Here is a 13,274-nt window from a genome sequence, read left to right on the forward strand (position 1 = left end):
ATTATCTTGCTGCTAAAAAAAAAAAATTAATTGTCATTATATTTAAGTATGCGACATGGTGGCGTCTATGGACACGCGTTTTGTCCAGATAATAGCTGACAATATATTTAGTAATATTATAATTTCAAGGTCGAAAACCAAAGACATGCACAGATCATTGTAACTGATAGGTAAAACATGTCTTTCTTACGTTAGGGAAGCAAACATTTATGATAGATAGTCGTGTAGCTATTTTATATTGGCGGCGGCTAATTTCTTTCACATTTAGCTCGCACTTTATAGGAGACCTATTATCTGGTAGGCTGCTTCGTACTGGGTCCTAGGATCACAGGAAGAGCAATGCGTGTGAAGACCTGGAGCAGATTCTTGAACACCATAGAGGTTTCTCTTCGTCGACGTTTTGTTGTTGCTGTTGTTGTTGTTGTTCTGTCAATTACTACATCTTCTTTACTTGGAAGAACTGACACGCACAAATTTTTTGACAGGGGTAAAATATATTCAGCCGCATCCATTGATCGGGGAAGCGCACTGGTTTCATCGCTAACTTAAGTTGTTCGCTAGATAGCAAAGGAAGTGCACGGCTAAAATTTCGACTGCAGTAAACTTAATTGAATAAACTATACGATATAGCATATCAATACGCAGGCGGCCTCGTGAGAATCATACGCACCAAGAGTAAAAACGAGTTTCGATGAAATGCATCAAGGGAGCACTCGAGACCGTATATCTTCAGTGACGATCTTCCGTTCCTCTTTTTACTGTGATGGCTGTGTCGGACGCCGCAACGAGTTTTTACGTGCTGATGCCTGTGTGACTGGTCAAAAACCAAAATGCTTTCGATGACAGCGGCTCGCCTGTGTCCAGATTCGGCATTTGTTACTTACTAATCGTTCGCTTTGTGATTCTCTTTTTCAGAGCGGCCTTGCGGATGGTCAGTAATTCAGTCATGATCAGCCTGCCAATAACTCGCATCGGTGGATGAAACATTGTATTGTTTCAACTATACTATGTCCAATCTGTCCCTGTGCCACATAGAGTAGAATAGATTTGTTCCTTAGTCAGGGCTAATGTATGATGAAATTTGACAGCATGATAAAAATCACAGCAGCAGCAGCAACAACAGTTGTGAAGATAAAACGTTGACCCTTGGAAAGCTTTCGACAGAATCGTCGACACCGTCATTCTAAATAGCCGTCCGCCAACAATTATGAAGCACTGTGGCAAACTTACGCCTATGCCGTGGCCTAACGGTCAGTGCCTGCCCATGGTGGCAGCACTATCTAACACTTTTGGCGGTTATGCTTTATCTCGCGGCCTTCCTTGTCGGGCAAGAAAAAAGTGACTTTAGCTTTAAGGAAACGATACAGCGGAACGCACTACGTTTCGGTGGCAGCGTGGGCCGTTGCTGCCACTGCCGTTTGACAGAGCTTTCCCATTCATTATTAGATTAGCAATCATACTTAAATCGAGCATTCCGCACGAGCGTCGAAGATATCTACCATTAACTAAAGTAAAATTGTGTAAGGGCTTGTTTGTGTAAACGGGCCAATACCGTCATACGTGTCTTATGGGTGAGGACTGGAACAAATATGGCAAATGTAATAGTGTGCATTGTTTGTGAATGACTTCAGGCACCGATCAAGCGACGGCCAGGGTGAGTCGTTGAAGTCAATCGCATAGCAATACCTAACGTAACGGATCATTCATTTCGTTCATGTGCTGAATCTGACAGAAAAACTTCAGCTGTTTCATGTGCGTTAGTGAGCGTGCTTTATATTCGGCAAACCTGCTCCGTGCGTAGAATTTGTCTTCGACTTCATGTCTTTACTTAAACTTTCATCATTGTCACACTCTATATAGCTCTTCGATTAATCTGAGTTCGTAATCCATACGTGTTCATTTTGCATTGTGGGCTGCCTATGTATCTAACGGAAGCCCCACAAACAACGAGCAAAAGTAAAGCGTGTTTTTTCCGTCGCGAATGAAAAGGCACATCGAGAAGCCTTAAGAAGAAAGAACAAAGACCTATATAAAGGAGCATGTACAAACTCGTTTCTCAAGGGCAATAGAATTTTAGCATAGTTTTATATGAGAAGGAGTAATTTCCGACCATACGTGTAATATACTTGACATATATATATATATATATAGAGTATCTTGGCAAGGGATGTCCTGACGCTGACAAAATCAGATGAGATGTAAGTGGATGTGTAGGATTATGTAAAGTCGACCAAGAATCTACTTCGGTCAAGAATGTATTTCTTCGACTGATAACAACAAGTACCAAGAAGGGGTCAGATACTTCGAAATTTTAGAAGAACGTAATATTGTATGCCTACCGAAAACATTGATAAGTTAGACTTCGTTATACATTACTTACTGACGTTAGACATTACTATTACAAACGACATTCAACCATAAAGTAAAAAATGCGCCATAGACGGAACTTGCCATAACTTTGTCTTACTTATACGTCTTCATACGTTTGTTTTAGCGAGACCAGAATCGGGCTCAGCCGGAACAGAAGCGCACAGAACCCCTGACCTAGTGCCCATTTAAACGAATAATGATGAACGACCTAGCCAGTTTCGGCGCAGCTATACTGATCATACTTTTGTATGCCGCTGACTACGGAGGAGCCGTTGTATGTGATTTCCAGGAGTACGAAACGTGCACAAATCGATTCCTCGAACGCGACTTCACGTACTTCGAGGAGGTAAGATTTAATCTAATTATTAATTAATAAAATATTTCTTTCGTTAGTGGGATTATCATTTTTATGCATTATACATGAGGAAGGTAAGCTTTTAACGGTACCTTTTGATTCGATGCGTCGAACGCAGGGGCAGTTGGTCACGAAAGAAAATCGATGATTTACTCACCAACGGCGTATATAATATGTGTAGGTGTGACGATGGCTTAGTAGACGAAAAGATAATACCTGAATGCCAGGTTTCGGAAGTCAGTGGTTTGCACACGTACGTACGGTGATTACGTAAGTTTTAATGTGTCTATGCCTAATTCCTATACTCAATGCATAGTGGTCAACGAAAAAAAGTTGTGGATATGGATTCAGAAGTGTGCGTCATGAAAAGGATAAACATTTATTTAGAAAAATATGCGTTATAGCACGTATCGTCTTCACTCAGAGTCCAAAGGTATATATACACCGCCTGTATAGCCTGGACAATATCTAACACGCTGAAGGGCAAGGCAAGACAGAGGGGCAAGTTAATAAACGGCAGTATGCGACTGCGTTTCGATAGACAAAAAGACTTGGTCGGAACCGTTTTATTTACATATCTCACTGCTACTTATATAAAAGTCATGTCTCTATTCAAGAGAATCAAAATCATATATATAACCTGAATATTATTTCAATGTTCTTCGTGCGCTTATGTTCTTCTGTAAAAACAGGTACAACGAGCTCGATGAAGCATACTTTTTAAATCACACATTTCCTTTTACTGACAGATAGATCTTCTTTGCTTCATAATTTTAAATCATTTGAGTGGTGCAGGTGATCAAATTGTACCCGCGTCGCCGACTACGAATCGATGCCACTGAGATTGCCCAGTTTTGCTCAGGCTTCCAAGAACTAGTTCAATGCATCGTGATACAATATGTTAACTGCAATGCTCCGGACGCAGAAAAGGAAAAGGTGGGCAGTGAGTTCTGGAACAACCAACATATTTACTTTAGCCTGATTACGGTCAAGTAACGTAGCTATATATATATATATATATATATATATATACATACATATATATATATATATATATATATATACATACATATATATATATACATATATATGTATCAGATGCGATGCCATTTAGAAGAGAGCAAGCTTCTATTGCTAATCTTTTCATCTTTCTCCTTGCGTTTTTCCTATGGTAATTAATAGTTTGTGTGAATGGATGATACTCAGAAAACGAGTGTGGTAGTCGTTCTAGTTTCACTGATAACTGTTGTGCTAAATTCTCGAAGGTGATCCGCGCCATGGTAAATGTGCTAAAACTGTGGTGCAACGAGGAAGATCGAAGTATTATCCAGACGGCGCTTCAACATGCCCACTGCTATCTCGGAGCGGAGGAAAGGTGCCGATCTTCTAATGTGACAATGTTCACCTGGAAGGTACGAAAGATCGACGGGACCTCATTTCACGATATTGCTCGTACAGACGAAAAGCCCATAACTTGAAATGTCTGCATTGACTTATTGACTCTCGAAATGGCTAATGCCTGAACCCGCGGTTAGCCAGAGGGCGCTGAGGAAGCACGTGATATTTCTTGTGTTATCTTCCGCATCGGTGCTTCAGTCAGCACAAAAGCAACTGAATCAGATTTGTCCTACTATACCAATGTAAACAAATGGAACGTGACGTAAGCTGTCTCAGTTGGGACTCGTGTTTGGCCATTTGTCAGCATATCCTAGCTTGAACGTTAATTCTTGAAGCGCCTTTCTAAATGCCCTTGGCCTATTATATCAGTCCGTATCACTTGCTAATCGGAAAAGGCAAGATGCAATGGAAATAAGGCCCTAAGAATAGTTTCAGCAAAAAAGCATTTTTGACACCCGCTTCACTTCACGCTTCGCCAAAACATTTAAAGAGATCTGTGACATGCACGGATAAAAAAACTCTATGGCAAAAAAGATTGCTGAACGTCGACATGCAAAGTTTAAAGATGGCTGTTAACACCCAAAGGATCTATTTTGGTGTCCGACGAAAACCGCCTCAGATATTGCCTAAAAAAAGCAGTTACCAAGCGATTCGTAAATTGGCGACAATCGTGAGCCACTTGCATATAAAGGCATATACGAAACGCTGCAAGACCTATCCTTCAACGTGATGCATTTGAAATCACGGCGTGAAGGAAACTTTACGTATTTTTAGAAACCAATCAGCTGTCCCCGTAAAAGTTCAGTAAGTAACGTGTTTGTTTCCTAGCCATAGCGGCACACGATACGAATCTAGGTAGAGACATACGAGCTTAGAGCCAGCCGTCTGAAGCGATAACGGGGAGCACAAGGATCCGACTGACTGAAACTGCGTACATTCAGAATGAAATTTGCGATGTGTACGAAAAGTCCGTCCATCTGACTTGAAGTGGATAACTGTAGTTCACGATACATCCATATTCTTTATAATGTATGGGCTTCATTTTTAATTTCTAGTATTTTGAGCATAATTTTATTATACTCGACTTACTTCATTGCAGTTGGTCCCGTGCTCCACTGAATATGTTATTGTATTAAAAAGCAACCACAGGGCAGGTTTGGGTCGTCATAATGCACGCTTGTATTCTGTGATTTTTGCGAAATTTTCCTCTGTCGTAGGAGATCCTGCGTTTTGAGCGTCTCTTAGATCGTCGACATACGTGTAACGCTCTGATCGAGCATGGCAGTTGCATACTGAGGGAGTACAATGGACAACGCTGCTCCAGCTGGTTAGGACGAACTGCGCTAGACAAAACGATTCGGAGTTGGGGTGGGACATACTGTTCTTCGGCTCCTGGGCCAAAACGCGGATGCAGGACGTGGACGACCTTCATCTACGTGTTGCTAACTTTATGTATAACAATGGTGAGGGCTTAGATATCAATTATGCAGATTGTGAAAATACGTTTCAATAGAAGACCTCATTGACGATTGCTCTTCCTCTAATAAAATGCGAATTGGCCCCCAGGTACTACTACGTAAAGAGGAAAACGACCGTCTCTAAGGGAGATACTCTTTAATACAAGTTCTATTTAAACAATCCGCGAATTTTTCTCATATTAGCGAAAAACAGTAATTGTAAATGTAATAGACGACAAATACGACGCAAAAATTCAAATAATAAGTTGTATTTATAAACTGAGAGTAAATTACATATGATGCAGGTGAATCTGAGGTATTAATTGAAACAGTATTACTTCCTTTGCTGCTGCCTAGCTAATCAGGAAGAGATAGTCTTTGGTATAATGACGATTAGATGTACAATGTAAACCAGATGATCTAGTTTTTTCCATTGTTCAATTTTTTGAGGGTTATTCAATATTGAATCTGGGAATATTTAGTAATGTTCCAACCAACCAATTTATCGTACTGTTAATAGGTATCCTGATTTTTCGGTCAAAGGCATCGTTTGTCTGGTGATATTGCTTTGTTCTCCTATACAAACCCGTTTAGGATTTTGAATTTCCCGTACGTCTTTTCCTGCTTTGACTGTCTTGTTGGGCAGGAACCCTTCAAACACCAATAGAATACGTAATTAAAAAATATTTACAACTTACGCCTGTTGAACATTGCTTCAGACAACTGACCTCAAGTTCGAAGTGAGGTGCGCTCCGCCATCATTCATCGGTCGCACCGTTTTTTTTGACAGGTAGTATTAGTAGATTGAAGAGTTCGATATGTAACTAGAGATGGCAGAAAGTTTCAATTTTTAGCAAGTTGGAGTTAAAGAAGTTTTTGTGTTAAAAATGTTCACGGGTGAAACGATCCGAATTTTTAATATATTGTGGCATATCATGTCCTCTCGTAGCTGTATGATGGTGTGCCTCTTAACAATCACATTGGTTAGAATGATTGGTAAACGGTAAGTCAAACAGGTGTTATCATTGTTGAAAGTTAGTCTGTCTGTACGTGCTATGTGACCGAAAGACGACTCACGCCCGCGGAACGTATTGCAGCAAAATGTAAATTTGTTTGATCTTTAGTTATATCGAACACTTATCTATATGAACTGAAGTAGTGGACGCTAAATAGAATATTTGTTTACTTCAATGTAAGTTCTGATTATGTTGATTAATGAATCTCCTAAATCCGCCTCGTGAAGTATCTCCGTGTTGCAAAAATAAATATATCTTAGCTTGGGTTCGTATTCCGTGAAGACTTTTTCTTCCCGCATAGAACCGACAGTGTAAACGAAGTAGGTTTTTAACGTATTGACGATGTATGTTAAACGCTGAGACAACGACGGTTTGACGTCAGCTAGACAGAATTTTTAACGCCATGTCAGTACACTATACAGCTGTCTACTTACAGATGAATATAAAAGTTCTTCGTAAATCTTTCTGGGTACACACTCATAGTTCCTGCTGTTTACTAAATTTTGTGTAAAGCGTTGTTTAGCTTGTTATCACAATGACGACTATGCTAGATACAAAATCCTATACTGAAAAGCATTTTAATCAGGCTGACTGGGGCGCCTTATTAAACTACTATTGAATTGGTACTTTTGAAAATAGAGAGAACAGATAGGTTCTTTTGGTCGACCAGATCTCGCTGTAAATGATTGAATTTGGTTAAATAAATTGCGTGAGGTGATCTATATATATATATATATATAGTGTACGGTGAGCATACTAAGGGAGCCGGGACTTGCAATCTAAAAGCCCACCTTTAGTTTATGATGGACTGCCTTATGATTGGGCAATTGTGGCCAATATGGGGCAATGGGGATCCTTCACCCCTAATGCATTTTGTTTATGTTTATCATACTGCAGCATGTTTAAGCTAGGCTCTTCTAGTATATTTCTGCCAGTCTTTCTCAGTATATAATACGAAAAGTTACAGTATTCATTTTCTCAAATCATAACCTGAATTATGATCCTCTTTATGTTTGACAAATTTACTTAGCTTGAGATTAAGCGCAGCTATTTACCTTGAATGTATGATTTTTTGTAAATTTATATACATATACACTACAATAATATATAAAGTACGTTAAACGACCACAAAAGGTGCCATTAAAGCTAGCGCTTGAATTCACGCTAATATAATCAAAATACTCTCGATAAAAAGTAATCAAGACTGCCACTATTCAAAGTTGATGGAGTCTGCAGTCAAAACCGGTTTATAGGTTTATAGTTACTTAGTTAGGGACTGTCCTTGGAAAAAGATTTAACGTGGGCGAAAATCTCAAACGCAAACATACGAAAAAAAAAAAAAAACAAAGTGCTTAACAACTGCCGGAAAACAAAAAGCGATTATATTAATAATGCACTCATTTAGGACCACGCACTATGTGGTGCCATTTTTTTATTATTACTATTATGGTTACCCTCGGGAAACGTTGTTACTGACGGACCTGAACAGGACCGAACAGCGAAGCCGTAAACCTATTGTACTGCAGGTGTCCGCAGTTAAGAAAGTGTAGCATTTCCCTGCAAAGCTGTCGAGCTATTTTGTATCCCATTGTCGATGGTCAGTAGGAAAAAACGCAAAGGCTGTGTACTATCAAATCGACGAAAAAAATTAGGCAGCTTCAAAGAGGGAGAGAAAAGGTCTGGTTGGCCAGGACAAAAAACATACAAACTTTTCAAGGCTTTGCCTCCTGGGCAAAAAGGTCACGAGGAAAGGAAAGGGCAGTTGTTTACTGCACTCATGGAATACTTCTATAAAAATGTTTTAACCTTCATTTACGAAAACGAGTTAGACATTTGTTTTTTTCCTGCATACGGCACACTCGTCCGACAGAAAATTCTGGCCTCTTTCGTGTTTTCTAATCTCAACGTAGATTATTTTATATATTATATTTCGTATATTATCCATTAGGATGCTTCTATAATCACAGCATAGCTAATAATATATTATCATCCTAGTTTTCATTTCTACTAGATCGTGAACGTGCATGCATAATTAAAGCGAATAAGGCACGCTAGGGTTAGGTATAGACATCTGAGTGGAGGAAATAAAATACCCTAGCTTGCCTCATTTATTAATTAGGGTACGTCGTTACGGGACGCGACAATAACGGTAATTTTTCGATAATTAGTGCACCTTATGGCCGTTTTTATACGGTCTGTTCCGTTCGTTGCTGACGATGCTCACGAAGTACCGTTTTCTCAGCCTTAAACGGTTCTACTATACTATCCTACCGTAAATGTAGCCCTGTTCCTTGTCATAGCTACTATAAATGCCATTTGTTAACTTCTAAGAGTATGCTCTAGGACAGGTCAAGGTTTAGAAATATTTTTTCTTTACTTGTAGCCTAGAATGGTCCTGTGAGGGTATTTATGTGATGAATTTCAATGTTTGGGCCTAAAAGTGACAAAAAAAAATTTAATGAACAGTGGTTTACACAAAATGTCAATACAGCTCTCCATGGGTATACGGCAAGAATCGGTGCAACCGCCGAAAATAATCATTTGTTTAGTATTTACTAACTTTTGTTTTTCTGAAGTTATTCTGAAACCCGAAAATTACAATTTAAAATTTCGTATTGGAACACAATTTGAATTGCACTTTTGAACTAAACTCGTATATTTTTGCTCGAACATATTTCGAGCAGATAGCCAGTAAGTTTGTGTTGGACAGTTATCAACAGTAACTTATTTACGGTTTAAGTTCTAATTGTCTCGCTTTCTTAGTCGTCCGTATTACACCTACAGATAACAATGTGTACTCTGGTCCCTATTGAAGGATTACGCAGAAGCGCCAGGTGATCCGAGCTAAGGGTGAGACGGCCACGACCGATTGAATTCTCAGTAAATATCCCATACTTAAAAGAACATTATTCATATAACAACGATAGAGGTGCAACCCACGGCTCGCAATAGTTAGCAATCATCAACAACTGCCCATCTATTCTTATTCGACCACTCCTTTTTCTCACTGTATTTGTAATCCCACCCTTGATAGCCAGTAGATGCTGAACTTTGTATAAGCCACCAAGTGTCTTTTAGGCCATTTGGAACTTAAAATAAAAAAGAAATATCGTTATAGAGTAGATAAATGATACTGCCTTTTCCTGCGAAGTATAGGGCATATGAGAGTTAATGAGGGAGTTTTTTTTTACAGTTACCCCGAGACGCTGCTTGCTATCGAATATTCGCGTCGGACGATTGAGTAAAATACATAAGCCAAAACCTGATTCTGCAAGCAATACGCATTGCTTAGGCCTTGATACGTTGCTCTCTTTCACACTATATCGTTCTGTCTATATTTGAGCAGCAATAGTTTTATGTGTAAATACAAGTCTGACTATCTTTCCTTGAGCTGCATGCCTGTTCAAATACTTTAAGTAATAATATTTAATTTTGTCAATCCTCGAGCTTAAGTGCTTCGGAATTTTTAGATCTAAAGCCTTCTTAGATACTATTACGGAAGCCGTGATAGGCCGAAGGCCTTATAGCCTTGCCACCTCTATGTGTGCCCTCCCGCGTCGTTGTGGACCTTTGTCTTCTACGAGAAGCACCCCTTTTCGTGAAATCTTTATGCTAATAAGAAACGCCTAATTTCGCTTTTTCGTATGAGATTTTTTCCCCCTATGAGGGATATTTGCCCTTCATAGAAGGTTGGGTGTATCGTGCGAGTGGCTGTGCCAGCTAGGGCGTGTGCGCTGCTTGGCTTTGCACATACGTTTGACACTCCCCAATTTTACCTTTTTTGATAAGTGTTAAAATGTCAAATGAATTCAATTCCTGTGATGATCTACTATAATACAGTGTGGCTAATTTATGTATTTTGGTGGATGTTTTTTTACTTGGACTGTTTTTTGCAGGAAACGAAGGTATTCCTTTGCCACCTAGTCACCTATTGTACGGCTTGAACGCCACCGTCCGAGTGCATTACCATGAATGGGTCTTAGAATATAGCATCGGGATCAAGCGGCTACTGCTAATCTTGCTTATTCTTTATGAATTGTTATCCCTATAAAGGTTTGTTCATCGCGAAAACAGTATTTTCCTTTCACTTTTTTAAGCACCAAATGCTGGCTGTTATGATCGTTAAATCAAACAGTTTGGTAGACGAGCTTAATAGCGTGTTTGAGTAAGCGAAGTATCAGGCATACAAATGCATAGGTTTTTTATCTTATTTTCTGGCTATTCTACGCAACCGAATCCTCGGAATTACTTTTTTGGTACATTGTCAAAGATCTGATTCGTCATACGGGGTAACTGGGATGGTGCTTGTTAGACTTATTTGACGTTTCTTTGACAGACCTATGAAGTAGTATATTAAGCATACAGGCAAGCATTAGCTCAATGTTTATTTCTTTGTAGTTATAATCCCTAATATTTCTCAACTTTTTTTTCGCAGTAATGATTTTTCTAACAAACCCATGCGTTTGCTACTTAGTGCTATTGCGTATGCTCGACGCACCCTCTCGATAACGTATAAGCACCTTAGATAGTGGTAGAGCGTTCGCCTCGTATAAAAATGCGGTCGGCAAACGGATAAAATTCTGCCAAACTAAAGATTTACAATTTAGCGTTATATTTACACTTGTAGACTATGACAATCTGTACACCTGTTATTACAATCTAAGTTGAGTGGGCTATAACAAGGGCGACCGTCGTTGGCAGTAAAGAAATGTATGTAGGTTCGTTTCTGCGGAGTCTTCAGGAGCTGAGCACTGAGTTCGAGTTAACACACAGTCGCCGAAATAAAAAATGAGCAAAATGAGTCTGATTTATTTGACCTTGGTGCCTATCAATTCAAAGGAAGCTGGTTGGATAACTTTGGCTTATGCTAACACATACAAGAGTAACGTATGGCTGACATCCAATAGTAGATTTTGCATAAATTCAAAAAATTTGATCAAGGAAAACCACTTTAAAAGTCGGAAACGGACATTTTTACCTAAAAAAAAAAAAATAAATAAACCGCTTCACACAAAAAACGAGTTTCCGACTAGCGTGGTGAAAAAAATGCCCAGGAACCTGTTTCGCTGGAAGCTGGAATTCTATGTTGCATGGCATTTGGCTCCGTTTCTTCTACTTAACATCTGGCTGAGTTGGGTAAGCATAGCCAACTCCCGCTCTTTTTGCTAACCCTTCCGTGTAACCTTACGTACGATATGAAAAGCTACGTTGATGGGTGGAAATAGAAACTCAAAGATCCTCAGCTAATCTGTAGGTGTCGCTTCTTATTATTGTATATTTCACTAATATAATTAAGCCGGGACGTCTGCGTGTTACATGTATTTCATATAGAGGGAAATGCCATTGACTAATTGGAACGTGCGACATATTTCGTATATGAAGACTAGATATATTGCAGGGATCAATGGCTGTTGAGAAGTAATTATGACGATGTTTGTAATTCATGGAAATATGATAAACTTTTACTCCTGCCCGGCCATCCGCCGTACGATAGCGACGATCGAAGGCGGAAATCAATTTGGACAGCATCGTATGCTGAACAGGTAGGCGAAATCATTGCACGTTATCTAGCGTTGTTATTTACGCTCCGTACCTCCATTTCTTTTCGTATTAACCGACCGCCTAACGGATTCATCCGGATCTGACAAACGCTATAATGTTTCCTTTATACCTGAATCATACATTGCAGCCAGTTGTCTTTGTTCTACTACTAATTGCAAGGCTGGTAATATGGCGGCGTTCTGCTTCGATTGATCTTTCTGTCTGTTGACTTCTGTTGCAGCATCTGCTTTGAACGTTTGCGCTAACTATTTCACAGACAGCCGCCGACAAAACTCGGTCTCTGCCTTTCATCTAGCATGACGGTAACTTCCTCTGTCCGTGGAATTTAATTTCACACTCTGGAAATATTTCTATCATCTTACTTTAGCAAAAAAAAACTACTCGAAATAGAACAGAAATGTTCGTATCTGGCTTCCACTGTGTCTCCTTTCAATAGGTTTTCGGTATCACCTTTGGGCGCTACTCTAATGTAGCTATGACACAGTACCTACATGCATCAAGTACTACGTAATTCCACTGTCTACCATCTCACATCTTTGGCCTCGACCATGATGCTAAACAAGCAAGATGACATCGACTAATTAAATTTATGATAACATATCGTATGGTATTAATGCGGCGAGACCTTTATTTTGGGTTGCTGTACAAAGTTGCAAACCTTTCGCATATCGTATATTGATACTTTTCAATTTTACTCTTTAACGCCTTTACCTTAGTGGACGAATTAGGGAACGAGTAAGGTTTTTTTCCTGTCTTCGTTTAATTGTGCCCTCATATCATGTAGGTTAATTAAATATATCTGTAGTCAAAGGAAAGCGTTTTCTCCACTTATGTATTTCGCTATATGAAACATTTAATAAGGATTCATGTTTTTGTATTGTTGTTATTATTAAACGTTTCTTAGAGTTCTCTATGAGTTCTACATATGCAAGCCTACGTAGCAGTGAAGCTCGGCAATTATAATCTGTTCGCTTTAGTGTCCACTGCCCCTAGGCAGCGGTGGATACCGCGGATACAGCGGACGCCGTCGGCGGTAGCCGCTATTACACAGGCTCGACAACAACGAGACCCATCTATTGGTCTTATCCCGCTTTCAGAAAGATATCGAACCGGTTA

General features: G+C 39.5%; 1 protein-coding gene across 5 annotated transcripts; it reads left to right on the forward strand.

The window, feature by feature from the left end:
- The first annotated feature begins 321 nt into the window (after positions 1–321).
- Positions 322–13,031, forward strand: LOC111243838 (uncharacterized). Of its 5 annotated transcripts, XR_015320975.1 has the most exons (8): positions 339–1,654; positions 2,495–2,716; positions 3,521–3,661; positions 3,991–4,137; positions 5,341–5,586; positions 10,493–10,649; positions 11,979–12,139; positions 12,379–13,031. XR_015320975.1 is itself a non-coding variant. In XM_086979993.1 (7 exons), the coding sequence occupies exons 2-6, from the start codon at positions 2,567–2,569 to the stop codon at positions 9,442–9,444; spliced, it is 717 nt and encodes a 238-aa protein (XP_086836119.1). In that variant the 5' UTR covers positions 328–1,654; positions 2,495–2,566; the 3' UTR covers positions 9,445–9,476; positions 10,493–10,667. The 5 variants fall into 5 exon arrangements, 4 of the variants coding, with proteins under 4 accessions (XP_022645756.1, XP_086836119.1, XP_086836118.1 ...); XM_086979993.1 differs by lacking the exons at positions 11,979–12,139; positions 12,379–13,031 and adding an exon at positions 9,412–9,476 and having other exon boundaries at positions 328–1,654; positions 10,493–10,667; XM_022790021.2 differs by lacking the exons at positions 10,493–10,649; positions 11,979–12,139; positions 12,379–13,031 and adding an exon at positions 6,300–6,871 and having other exon boundaries at positions 322–1,654.
- Positions 13,032–13,274: the final 243 nt, after the last annotated feature.

Source organism: Varroa destructor, unplaced genomic scaffold (assembly GCF_002443255.2).
Source record: "Varroa destructor unplaced genomic scaffold, Vdes_3.0 BEIS01000002.1, whole genome shotgun sequence".
NCBI classification, from domain to species: domain Eukaryota; kingdom Metazoa; phylum Arthropoda; class Arachnida; order Mesostigmata; family Varroidae; genus Varroa; species Varroa destructor.

Excerpts from the sequence above, each read along its gene's own strand:
- LOC111243838 (XM_022790021.2), top strand. The coding sequence starts at position 2,567 with ATGATGAACGACCTAGCCAGTTTCGGCGCAGCTATACTGATCATACTT. Across the intron at positions 3,662-3,990 it reads CGGACGCAGAAAAGGAAAAG|GTGATCCGCGCCATGGTAAA; the intron begins GTGGGCAGTGAG and ends AAATTCTCGAAG. Across the intron at positions 4,138-5,340 it reads TGACAATGTTCACCTGGAAG|GAGATCCTGCGTTTTGAGCG; the intron begins GTACGAAAGATC and ends CCTCTGTCGTAG.